Here is an 11,864-nt window from a genome sequence, read left to right on the forward strand (position 1 = left end):
GGAAGCCATGGAGGCAAGCAGAGGTGCAATAATGCGTCACACATCTCGGACAAGACAGGTCCCAAGATCCTCCAAGACGGCCGGGACATCAAGAGCAAGGATTATGAGGTGTGCTAGGAAAAGGACACAGAGAGCACTCATATCGTCTTTCCGACGGACATTTGTCTTGGATTCGCCGGACAAGAATATGCCGAGGCCGTCTAATGAGTCTACATGGGAGGTATGTCGGGTGAAGGCGAGATACGCGATTGAAAGGATGAATGGCGAGTTCACTCTGTTGTAGTCTGAGAATTGGATAGGTTTCTCATATGGCGCGGCCTCTTCCCCAAGCTTTGCACTGCCTCTCCCATATAGCAGCCAAGACCCCTATTTGCAGAGATGCATTGGCAACGTCGTTGCGGGGACAGTCATCAAGAAAATGTAGTAACTTGGCATGCCCTTGGCGCATCGAAATGCAAGGGAAGACTGTGTGGGCATGGGAACGGTGAACCGATAATAATGCAAATGCCTGTGGCGGCGTTCAGGTGAGAAGTCTGATTAGTTTGGCCCTAATTGTCCGTGACACAAAGGTTGTGGACGGGAATTGGTCGGAGAGGACAAGGCCGGTACTGAGCCAGATATGAGAACGGACATAAGCTGTCCGGTGAACAGTTCTTAAAGTCCTGTAGTAATTCAAGTCTGGGGGACTTGACTCAGCCCATCGAAAATGCATGATGCATAGAAATATATGCTTTTCGGCGAGATGGACTAGTATTACTCACTGAATAGTTACTGTATTATGGAATGACCGAAAATTGGGTATAGAGAACGTGCACATTCCGGTTAATCCATAACTTACCTACCCTGGTGTTGCATCTTTTTGAGGGATATGATGGTTATTTAGAGAGTCGTTGAAAGCGACAACATTTATGAGAGCACCTTGATGTTGTGGAAGAAAAGTGGAGATATATATTTATATCAGTAGTATAATGCTCAGTTAGACAGACAGCCACAGAATTTGAGGATAGACACCCCACTCTAAGTGAGTTCGGAGCAAGAATGGTGGTTTTCCTATGTTCTGTTGAATTTCTAGGGAGCTTGAAACAAATGTAGCATAGCAATTCAGTGAGCCACGATTATATATGACTAATCCACGTGGAAAAGCCGAGGTATCAACAATAGCTGCTGACGAGTAACTCTGCCCCAAAGCTCGATATGGTTATGGAAATGCACCTGGTGTTTTTGACTATCGTTTCAGATTCTAGAAGTACAGTAGCACATCTGCTCTGTATTTTCAACGAAATCAACCGATCCAAGAATCTATACCCGGCTGTCGGCACGAGAAGTCGATCATACCGAGGATCTTGAGCATAACCCCGCACTGCATGCGAGTTCGCATAACCCAACATTTACTCTGGCAACGTCGGTCGCAGACCCACCATAGTTCAGACGCCCCTAACCCTGGAGGGCAAATGAAAGTCATTAATTTGCAATGCGGAGAAGCTTCAGCCGAGGGTGAATGGCGGCAAAAACGGATATCACTAATGCTGGCTTTCTTTTTTGGGGCAGTCGAGATGGATTCTCCATAACAACCAACACATTGACACCAACCTCATCCATCTTAATCTAACACACCAATTTTTGCCATCCTCGCCGTCGCCTCTCATGAGTCTCAGTATGTATTCACACCATGCTGCAGCAGATTGTAGCTATCCTAACACGCTCCACAGTAGCAGCGGCTGCCGGCGGGGCCACGCTGGCCAAGTACCTGAATGCCAAATTTCACATTGCCAAAGATGTCCGGGCTCTTCTGGCCCTTCGCAGGTCCATGAAAGAGTATGAGCGCGCTGAAAAAAAGGGTGTCGCCAATGTCTGGCTTGTTTTCTTGGAAGCCGTCGCCCAGTATCCGCACATGGTGTGCATGTGGACGCGTGAGAGAGTCTATACATATCACGATGTTCTGGCGCGATCTAACCAATGGGCTCATTTCTTTCTTTCCAAGGGCGTTAAGAAAGGAGAGCTCGTTGCAGTGTACCTGACTAACCGCGCTGAATTTATGTTCGTTTGGCTTGGCCTGTGGAGCATTGGCTGTGCTCCTGCCGCGATTAACTACAATCTTGCCGGCGATGCGTTGGTGCACTGTTTGAAGGTCAGCAATGCAAAGATCGTTTTGGTAGATGATGATGATGAATGCCGGGCTCGCATGGAGGAGTCTCGTGGTGTTGTGGAGGGCACACTGGTCATGGAGTTGGTTCCTGTCGAGTCCGACTTGAGTGGCTACCCTACTACCATCGCCGAAGACAACAAATTAGCTCTGGATATGTCCGGTGACTTCCCAGCAATTCTACTTTACACTTCCGGAACAACGGGTATGCCCAAGGGCTGTGCATTTACCATGTCACGTTTGTACACTACACTGGGTGTGCGCGCCGCCTCCTTGGACGAGACTAACGGCCCGGACGGCGATGTCTGGTACAGTTGCATGCCCCTGTACCACGGCACTTCCGCAATGTCATTGATTTCGGCTCTCGTGAAGGGTGTTGGGATCGGTATTGGCAAGAAGTTCAGTGTGCGGCACTTCTGGCGCGATGTGCGGGACTCACGCGCCACTGTTTTCGTCTATGTTGGTGAAGCTGCCCGGTACCTTATGGCGGCGCCTCCCTCGCCCCAAGACCGCGACCACCGTGTCCGCTGCATGTATGGCAATGGTCTTCGTCCGGATATCTGGGAGCGGTTCCGGGAGCGGTTCGGAGTGCCGGAGGTTGGCGAGTTTTTCAACAGTACTGAGGGTATTTTCGCCCTGTTCAACTACAATAAGGGACCCTTCACCGCTGGCAGTGTCGGTCACCATGGTCTGATTATGCGCATGATTATGCATAACATGTTCGTCCCGGTAGCCATCGATCCAGAGACTGGCGATGTCCTGCGTGATCGAAAGACCGGATTCGCTGTCCGCACCCCATATGAGGTCGGTGGCGAGATGATCGTAAACATTCCAAACAAGGAGGCGTTTCAGGGATACTGGCGCAATAGTGAGGCAACCAATAAGAAGTACCTGACGGACGTATTCAAGAAAGGCGATTTGTGGTACCGCTCTGGGGATGCGCTCCGCCGCCAGTCCGATGGTCGTTGGTACTTCCTGGATAGACTGGGTGATACTTTCCGGTGGAAGAGTGAGAACGTGTACGTCCCTAACCCTTGTTCCTCATGTCATGGAGTATTACCAGAGAATGCGGCTACTAACAGCAGTAAAGTGCTACCGCAGAAGTGGCCGAAGTCCTTGGACAATTTCCGGGCATCCAGGAAGCCAATGTCTATGGAGTGTTAGTCCCCAACCACGAAGGACGTGCCGGCTGCGCAGCCGTCCAGATTACCCCCGAAGCTCGCAACAATTTCGACTTCAAGGCATTTACCAAGTTTGCTCGTGCAAAGTTGCCTAAGTACGCAGTCCCCGTTTTCCTCCGGGTTGTGGAGGCTTCAACCCATATCCACAACCATAAGCAGAACAAGGTTCCACTACGGGAGGAAGGCGTTGATCCGACCAAGATCGGCACGAAGGTTCCTGAAGGCAAAGCGGATCCGTTCTACTGGCTGGCTCCGACTGATGATGCCTACAAGGTATTCACCACCGCCGACTGGGAACTTTTGCAGTCTGGAAAGGCCCGACTGTAAGGTACGGATGTTTTAAACGTAGAAAGTTATACATAGCAATATCACTCCATAATTATTTGGAACAAAATTGCCCGCCTTATTAAAAATATTACCTGACAAAATTTATATCAGGTGTAAGTTATTGATATAAAGCCAAAACCGAACCGACCCACCCCAACAACAGACGCAGTCAATGGTATTTATAACAATAGTCATATTCCATCGGGTCCATCAATTCCTTGACGCGGCGAGGTCGATCTAGAACACCGAACTCGATCATGGAGTCAGGGTTCACAAGCGGTGCATCCGGCGGATTATACATCACACTAGTGCCATTCAACGCATTGCGTCGGTGACCCATGTCCTGAAGCTGCCACAGAGTCCACATGCGATCAATCATAGCATGATGCAACATGAAGCTCGGGTCTTGCGGTGATGAATATACGTCAGACATAGCACCTCCCACAGCACGATGGCCGCTGCCATGCGCTCCAATAACGTCCTCATGGCCAGGGTCCATATACGAGAGGAATTCCACTATCGTCGTCGCTTGTAACATACCATCCAGTACTGTGCGATTGTTATACTCCTCTAACATAGCGTGGTTGAAGTTTCGTTGAAGACAGCGCGGATTGTAATCAAATGCGTGGAGCGGTGGCGGCTTATGAGGCTGGGCGTTGGAATGGTTGAAAGGGCCGAGGTGAACCTGATAGTCTTTGAATGGGCCTGATACTACGCATCCACCACCACTTCCTCGCTCCGTACTGGGTTCATCTGCACCATTCCCAGACAGCGAGGTTGCACTACCGTCGAATACGGGGCTATCGGAGATGTTGGAGACGGACACTGTCCAATCCCAGTAGCTTGAAAATCGCATCAGCAACAGAATCAGTGGATACACCAAGCTCGACTTACGGGACATTGCCAGTGTATCCACACTCCTGTTGGAGGGTCTGCTCCCACAGAAAAAGAAGATGTCGGTGCCACGGGAGTAGTAGTGCATCAGCGTGGACGCGGGTCGTGTAATTTATATGTGTCCTTGGATGCGTAAGCTCCGCCGATGGAAACCGCTCGATATGACATTAAAGACTCACGCAACGAAGTCATCCAACCGATCTCTCACGCCTGGGTATTGTGAAGAAGGAATGATTGAGGGTTTATGTCGAAGACATAGGACCGCGTCGATATATTCAGACCGCTGTGTTGCGTTCAAGGAACCCCTTTAAAAGCATTCTTTTGATTAAAATTGGTTGATATAGGACTTTTAAAGAATTTGACGTACCATTCTTGCCGCGTCGTAGCTGTCTCGGGCGTACAATGCTTTCCGGCCACACCGAAGACAGCTAACAGAAGCAGAAATATCGAAACTTGCTCCATAAGCAATGAGTGGGCAAATATATTTTACTGCGAGAACAAGCCGTCACATAGCTTACTTTATTTCCCCGATAATCTTGGGGCAATGGGGTATCATTTTAATGTCTCTCGGCAAGGGTCTGTGACCCAAGGGCTCTCCCGCGCCAGATAATAGTCAAATCCCTGAAGATGCTAATCAAGCCAAACCCCTCATGAAGTTTTTCTCTAGGTCGTGTACTAATAGACCCTTTTCCGGGTTTGCCTCGTGCTTGTTCGTCTTAGGGGTAGGATCGTCAGGGGGTTTATATGACGATCACCCAGGGGGAGCACGAGGAGAAAAGGAGCATTGACCACCATGGACTAACAATCAACGGACAAATGTAAACATAAAATATAGAGCTGTGCGGAGTTGAAAAATGGTCTGCTGGTTCTTGTACTATGGTACGAATGCCTCTATAACTTTACGAGTCACGTAGTTACGGATAAGAAGTGCTCCATATCGATATTGCATGTCCAGCAAGGATCTTGCCCCAGGGCTTGGGTTTTCAGATGAGAACGCATTTATATATGCACAAAATGAACGAGACCCAGGAAATTTTAAGTCCTTTCAGGAAGATTGCAAATGAGGAAATTTGCTAATTGGACGTTGTCAATGCCAAGTATCTTTGAGGGCTAGGCTGTACCTGCGAAGAGTCTATAGTATACATGCTGCCGCATGAGTATGTTCTCTAAGCTATTTGACAACCCATACCTGAATCAGGTTGATTGAACTCTTCGATAACACTTCTTGGCTCCCAGTATTCTCCCAGCTTGGTCCATTCCATATTTAGCCCGAATCCCCTAGGGCCGCCAACCTTCAGCCCGGCTTCCGTTGTCCAAAGAGGATGCGCTGCCATTGCAATGACGTCCACCTTCAGTCCATACCTTAATTCCTGTGATCCAATGGCCTCACCATCTTGTCCTAGGATAGAGATCAGATCAGGAACCGTGCAGACGACTTGCTGCTTTGACATATCATCAGGGGCGCTGAGGTCTGTATATGCGGCGTAGAGGAATTCATTCTGGAACGGGATTATTAACGGCCGGGTTTCATTTGCGACGTCCGAAAATCCAGTTTCAATTTCATCAGGGCTTAGGGGTGCAAGCAGGCAGTAACCCATCGTATAGCCTCGACTGACATCACGCTTAACATCGATTATCTTCCCGGTGTAAAGGAGCTTGCCCGGCGAAGTATCGAACTTGATATGTCAGTATGCCGGCCACGAGAAGGAGACAAAAAGACCTACAATAGCTTTGATCATATTGATTTTAGACCGACGGGCATGATGCACAGCGCGACCGATATACCATGACTGAGAGATAGTGTTCGGAACAACATATTTCTTCACCGTCTTGCCAGTTAAAGGCGCGGATGAAACGCCAATCTTGAGACCGAGGTCGACGCATTGAGTGCGTAACATTGTTTCCACTCGGCGATTGCTTTCCGCCTCCTTGAAGCCATTAGCTCGTGTTGTATTTATTTATTATTATTTTCCAAGGCGGCATACCAAAATAACCGAGACATTACCCTTCCCATCTGCACCAACACATGGACAAAGAGAATGGCCATATACAAAAGGAGTACCTATAAAGATTAGTTGGTTCCCAAGACGACATTTTCATAGACTCACAATGTTCCATTGTAGGGTAGGCACGGCCCATCAGATCCCCGTCAATCACTGGGACATCGTAGGCTACACCAGATGGGAATGCAGACATGCCATTGCCTCCGCCAATCTCATCGACTATCATGGCATGAAAGCTCTTCAGACCGGCAATACGGATGCAATTATCGATAGCCTTTGATAACTCAGTCCCAGCAGGAATACGCTCCCCGGACACGCTGGGTGCGCCAAACCAGGAACCGGAGGCGCAGATATCCGTATCACTGAGACTCTTCGCGGCGACCACGCGCATTTTACCTGCATTACTGGGGTCTAGAACAAGTTGTAAAGACGCGAGGTATTGGAGACGTGAGGGCCCACCACCCCCGGTGCCCAAGACGCCAGTTCCTGCAGCGATGAACTCAAGATCCACCGGGGAAAGATACCACGTATTGTTGCGAACATCGGGCTTATATGTATCGAAGTCAACGTTAATAGCATATTTCACTGAGGAATGGGACTTTTCACGCTGTTGCGATACGCGGAATGGCTCCTCCTCGTCGTCGCGAAGCATATCTTGTCTCGTAGCGTCAGCCATATTACGACGAAGATTAGGTTCCCGAGGATTCGGTGGAGCGAGCCGCCCAACTGCTTTGATAATTAGTCTTGTAGCCTTGTTTGTTGCGTATGCGAGTGGGATCTTATCGATCTCGACGATTTTGACATCGTCTCGATCTGCACCACGTGAAACAGCAGCCTCTACCGCCTTCGCTTTCGCAGCCTTTAAGACATCACCCTCGTTTTTCTCGGCGAGGAGTTCAATCATGTCGACCTCCCCTGCGACCTTCGCGATCGCAGCCCCGACAGCGTTCGCGGAATCGTGATGCGGTGGGATGATGCATTCTGCAACGCCACGAAGAGAGTCCATGTGAACAACAGATCCACCACCAACGAGAAGAAGGGTAACTGGTTGATCAGAGATTTTCATGCCATCCACAGCTCTCTCTAATAGCTTCTTGATCTGTGCACGGGCCTTCCCAATAATTTCGGGGGAGACGTCTTGCACTTTGGCTTTATCTCCAATATCTCCCTTGCCGGCAGCCACGACAATGTCCGTAGCGGTCATCACGTTACCTCCAAACACCTTCGCCTGAGTAGTAAGGTGATGTCCGACAGATTCGGGCCCGACAATGACCTCTCCCGTTTGGCTATCAACTTGGACCCTGCTACCACCCCCGAGCCCGATGGAAAGGACTTCAGGCATAGAGAAGGCAGTCCTGACACCGCCCACTTCCACAAAATTCGGCGCCTGACGAGGAAACCCGGAAGGTAGAAGTGCGCAGACATCACTTGTCGTCCCACCTACATCCACAACAAGCACCTGCGTGTCACAACGAGCAGGGTCGCAGCCCTTATCAAGGGATGCAAGAAAAGCAGCACCCGTCATACTGTTTGTTGGGCCACTAGCAAACGTCTTGATGGGAAGCTCCGCTGCTGTTGCAGCGTTAGTTAAGGTACCATCGTTCTGAGTCAGATACAATGGGCAGTCCAACTGAAGTTCCGCCATGGCCCGGCAGAACGCGCCGACAGTCTTCCGGGCAAGTGTAAGAATAGATGCATTCAAAATAGTCGCATTTTCTCGTTCGAGTAGGCCAACGCCGCCGATGGAATGCGAGCAGACGATTGATAGGGAAGGGTCAAGCTCCAACATCAGCTTTTTGCATGTCTCTTCGTGGATGCCGTTGTGGTCTAGTGGAGAGAACACGCCAACAAGCGCGACCATCTTCACTCCAGCATTTCGTATGCTTCTCACTGTCTCCTTTATTTGATCGTTGTTGAGTGTTGCGATTTCGCGTCCATCAATCTCGAGGCCTACCAATTTCAGTATCGAGACTCCTTCATATCCTTGAATGACATACCACCATCGAGATAGAATGTCGGCCCACCCATGATCTCTCTCAAATCCGAAGGAAACTCAGCAAATGGTGGAACTTGCTTGGTAAACGGACCACAAAGTCGGACCACGGCCACTTTGCTCAACCGTCTGGTATCCGCCTGCACAACGGCATTCACGAAATGTGTTGTGCCGACAGCAACGCTAACGACATTTTCACGAGAAATACCTGACTTGCTCAACGCATCTTCGATGGCGGTATAGATCCCAGTAGTCACATCAGGTGTAGTTGGAGTTTTTGCGCAAGCACACACACCTCGAGAGGGCGAATCCGTCGCAGCGATGTTGATGATGGCAGCATCAGTGTTGGTGCCACCTACGTCGATACCTATACGATAAGCGTCCATTGCGTAACCTTGTGGAGTATCTCTACAGGAGGGAGTCCCTGCTCCGGCACTTGTGAATTTATTATAAGCATCGCTGCGGTCGCCAGGTTTTAATCGGAACTCCCCGTGAGGGGCTCCGGGATCTCCATAGTTGGCCGAGTCAGTGACGGAGTAGCTGTCCGAACAAGTTAGTTACGTAGTAGAATCAATCACTGAGTACATATACGTCGGAAGCGTTATCGTGCGGGGTATGGTTTATCATTGAAGTTGAGCTTGATAACAAACCTAGACTAGGCCCCTAGCATCTGTTTAAGAAGGGCTAAGATGAGGAGAAACAGTAGTGTGGCCAATTGTTGCGAAGTTGTTACATTAACGGACTGCAGCCCGCTCGTCTCGCGACGGCTGCTCCTGTTATTTGCCATTTCCGGTATTTTTTTCGAGGGAGCGACTGCTAGCCGACTGATAATTGATGAGATAACAAGGACAAGGAAGAGTGGTCTATCCGACGGAGAGGGTGTCTGTTGCACAAGCGAATGACCGTGGTATTTCCACTTACCACTACAAGGGATAACAGAGGGATTAGTCGATCTACCCGTGGGAAAGTTCGGCCACTATCCCAAATACCTTCCGCCATAGATCCCTAGGACAAGTGTGTAAGCAGCATCGGCAATTCTAATGCGTCTAGTGGAAGCGCCTCCTTGTCATTGGAGTGTTGTCTTGGTATGGAGATTGATAACCGGCACAAGGACCAGTCGCCGTAGTCAGTCACCCTCCATCTCCCTACATATTGCAAGGGATAAGAGTTCGGTTTTGTTTATTTTGATGGCCAAACCCACATTTTGATCATTTCTTAGCTTATATATCCACCTTATATGATCCGAAATAGCTTCAGGAGCTCACCACTAAGATTGTCTCCTCGAAATAGTCCGACAACAGAACCATGGCCCTTATTGACCGCTTGCGCGTTTCCAGTGAATATGGCCAAACCCCTAATCGCTGGGTTAACTATGATATCCAGCCAGTTGAGTGGGCTCGCCGGACTTGGACTTTCTGGACTTATCATAACCTATGTACGCGTGGCTTCGTGGTATGAGCGAGCGATGCTATAACTGACAAACTAGGGGTTCTTGTCAACGCGAACATTTCCAACTATATGAGCGGAAGCTCTTTAATCGCTCTAGGCTTGACGTGGCGGCAGGCATTAGCCGCGATTATTGCAGGAAATGCATTATCCACAGGGCTTGTTATCTTGAACTCGCTGCCTGGGGCATATTATCATAGTATTTTGCGCATGGCCTTTCCATTGAGCGACGAATACTAAATTTGAGCAGTCGGATTTCCATTGGTTAATCGATATGTATGGGGTCTTTGGGGAAGTTATTTCGTGATTATGAATCGCATTCTCCTATCTCTCGGTGAGCAGTTTCGACGACCTTTCTCTGAAGAGTGCGTCGAGCTAACGACTGGGACCAGTGTGGTGTAATTCCCGTCCCTATTCCAGCTTAGCATTCCGCGAGGACTAATGTCTAAATTTGATAGTTGGTGTTCAGTCATGGATCGGTGGTGAATGTGTTTATGTGTGTCTTCGAGCCATCTGGCCTTCGCTGGAGAACCGGATTCCCAACCACATGTCGGAGTCGACCGGTATGACCACAGCGCAATTCGTCGCATACATTATTTTCATGGTCCTGTCGCTTCCAATCATTTATATCCGCCCGCATAAGCTCAAGCCGTTTTTCAACGTTGCCTCAATGGTTGTGATAGTATTCTTGTTGGTCATGTTGATCTGGTCACTCGCCACGATGGGCGACAGTGGATTTGGAAAAACCATATCCAGCCCTGGTACGAGTGGTTCCGGATGGGATGTGGCATTCGGAATTGTCAGTACTATGGGGGGCATTGCGGCTGGAATCCTCAATCAGAATGATTATTCCAGATTTTCTCGTCGCCCTCGAGATGCGATTCTCGGCCAGGTGGTAGGATTTCCGATATACGCCATTGCATGCGCTGTTATTGGTATTATCGTCACCGCCGCCACGCAGAATCGATATGGGGAGGCCCTATGGAGCTTGCCCACTCTCTTGGAAGCGATAATAGATCATGGAGGGTCACGCTCTCGCGCCGCGGCATTCTTCGGGGGCGCTGCTGTGTGTATATCGCAGTTGGGCGTGAATATCCCCGGGAATGCCCTTTCCGGAGGTTGTTCCAGCATTGCAAGCGTTATCATTTGACAGCATGTAACTGATGACTCATCTCTAGGATTTGATACGGCCGCTTTATTTCCTGAGTTTATCAATGTACGCAGGGGTGCTTACCTTACCGCCCTGATCTCGATGGTTTGCAATCCCTGGAAGCTAGCAAACACTGCCACGACGTTTCTTTCGGTTCTCAGCAGTTACTCCGTTTTCTTGGGCCCCATGGTCGGCTGCATGATTGTTTCCTATCTCGCTGTCATGCGACGGAAAATTAAAGTAGAAGATTTGTTTCCTGAGCATGGTTCCGATGGCATCTATTGGTACACCTTTGGGATTAACTGGCGTGCGCCTGTCGCAGTAAGGCAACCTTTCCGTTATTGAAGGCCACAACATGTTATTGATGGGAATTTTTATATGTGAGAACACCAACTAACTGATCTGCCAGTGGCTTTGTGGTACTGTCCCATCCCTACCAGGGTTTGTAGCCCACGTGAACCCAAGCATTAAAGTGCCTATCGGATTGACCCATCTGTTCAATATTTGCTTCTTGTCGGGAACCGTAATTAGTGGGACAGTTTTTGCTGCACTGCATTACTTCTTCCCATCGGATATAGTGCGCCAGTTTGTGCAAACTGCCCCTCCTCCGGCTGTGTTGATGAAGGAGTATCGGGACCGTTGGGACAGCGCGACAACAGTGGAGCAAATCGAGGAACACCCGAAACCATAGGAAATATATTTATAAGGGTATTATCACATGATTAAT

General features: G+C 49.3%; 6 protein-coding genes across 6 annotated transcripts; 3 read left to right on the forward strand and 3 right to left on the reverse strand.

Moving 5' to 3' along the window:
• Positions 1-467: 467 nt before the first annotated feature.
• BDV59DRAFT_167321 (uncharacterized protein) lies at positions 468-881 on the reverse strand. The gene is made up of 2 exons (XM_073687881.1): positions 762-881; positions 468-678 (listed from the first exon to the last, which is right to left on the reverse strand). Exons 1-2 carry the CDS (start codon positions 815-817, stop codon positions 549-551), a joined length of 186 nt encoding a protein of 61 aa, XP_073553434.1. The 5' UTR covers positions 818-881; the 3' UTR covers positions 468-548.
• Positions 882-1,375: 494 nt separating this feature from the next.
• Positions 1,376-3,688, forward strand: BDV59DRAFT_206951 (putative very-long-chain acyl-CoA synthetase family protein (CefD1)). The gene is made up of 3 exons (XM_073694897.1): positions 1,376-1,654; positions 1,710-3,162; positions 3,234-3,688. Exons 1-3 carry the CDS (start codon positions 1,645-1,647, stop codon positions 3,649-3,651), a joined length of 1,881 nt encoding a protein of 626 aa, XP_073553435.1. The 5' UTR covers positions 1,376-1,644; the 3' UTR covers positions 3,652-3,688.
• A 132-nt stretch (positions 3,689-3,820) lies between these two features.
• BDV59DRAFT_190330 (tyrosinase family protein) lies at positions 3,821-5,007 on the reverse strand (the record flags this gene model as incomplete). The annotated part of the gene is made up of 3 exons (XM_073691738.1): positions 3,821-4,493; positions 4,546-4,668; positions 4,913-5,007. 3 exons carry the CDS (start codon positions 5,005-5,007, stop codon positions 3,821-3,823), a joined length of 891 nt encoding a protein of 296 aa, XP_073553436.1.
• Positions 5,008-5,711: 704 nt separating this feature from the next.
• BDV59DRAFT_190331 (uncharacterized protein) lies at positions 5,712-8,927 on the reverse strand (the record flags this gene model as incomplete). The annotated part of the gene is made up of 5 exons (XM_073691739.1): positions 5,712-6,221; positions 6,270-6,487; positions 6,654-7,716; positions 7,771-8,498; positions 8,546-8,927. The coding sequence occupies 5 exons, from the start codon at positions 8,925-8,927 to the stop codon at positions 5,712-5,714; spliced, it is 2,901 nt and encodes a 966-aa protein (XP_073553437.1).
• On the forward strand, positions 8,566-9,448 carry BDV59DRAFT_167326 (uncharacterized protein). The gene is made up of 2 exons (XM_073687882.1): positions 8,566-9,081; positions 9,192-9,448. The coding sequence occupies exon 2, from the start codon at positions 9,231-9,233 to the stop codon at positions 9,441-9,443; it is 213 nt and encodes a 70-aa protein (XP_073553438.1). The 5' UTR covers positions 8,566-9,081; positions 9,192-9,230; the 3' UTR covers positions 9,444-9,448.
• Positions 9,449-9,769: 321 nt separating this feature from the next.
• BDV59DRAFT_206955 (permease for cytosine/purines, uracil, thiamine, allantoin-domain-containing protein) lies at positions 9,770-11,482 on the forward strand (the record flags this gene model as incomplete). Its single annotated transcript, XM_073694898.1, has 5 exons — positions 9,770-9,976; positions 10,028-10,186; positions 10,238-10,321; positions 10,446-11,105; positions 11,166-11,482. The coding sequence occupies exons 1-5, from the start codon at positions 9,847-9,849 to the stop codon at positions 11,480-11,482; spliced, it is 1,350 nt and encodes a 449-aa protein (XP_073553439.1). The 5' UTR covers positions 9,770-9,846.
• Positions 11,483-11,864: the final 382 nt, after the last annotated feature.

The sequence above is a fragment of the Aspergillus ambiguus genome (genome assembly GCF_047715705.1).
Source record: "Aspergillus ambiguus strain CBS 117.58 unplaced genomic scaffold BDV59scaffold_1, whole genome shotgun sequence".
Lineage (NCBI taxonomy): Eukaryota > Fungi > Ascomycota > Eurotiomycetes > Eurotiales > Aspergillaceae > Aspergillus > Aspergillus ambiguus.

Excerpts from the sequence above, each read along its gene's own strand:
- BDV59DRAFT_167321 (XM_073687881.1), bottom strand. The coding sequence starts at position 817 with ATGTGCACGTTCTCTATACCCAATTTTCGGTCATTCCATAATACAGTA. Across the intron at positions 679-761 it reads CATAATACAGTAACTATTCA|ACTTGAATTACTACAGGACT; the intron begins GTGAGTAATACT and ends CAAGTCCCCCAG.
- BDV59DRAFT_206951 (XM_073694897.1), top strand. Across the intron at positions 3,163-3,233 it reads CGGTGGAAGAGTGAGAACGT|TGCTACCGCAGAAGTGGCCG; the intron begins GTACGTCCCTAA and ends ACAGCAGTAAAG.
- BDV59DRAFT_167326 (XM_073687882.1), top strand. The coding sequence starts at position 9,231 with ATGAGGAGAAACAGTAGTGTGGCCAATTGTTGCGAAGTTGTTACATTA.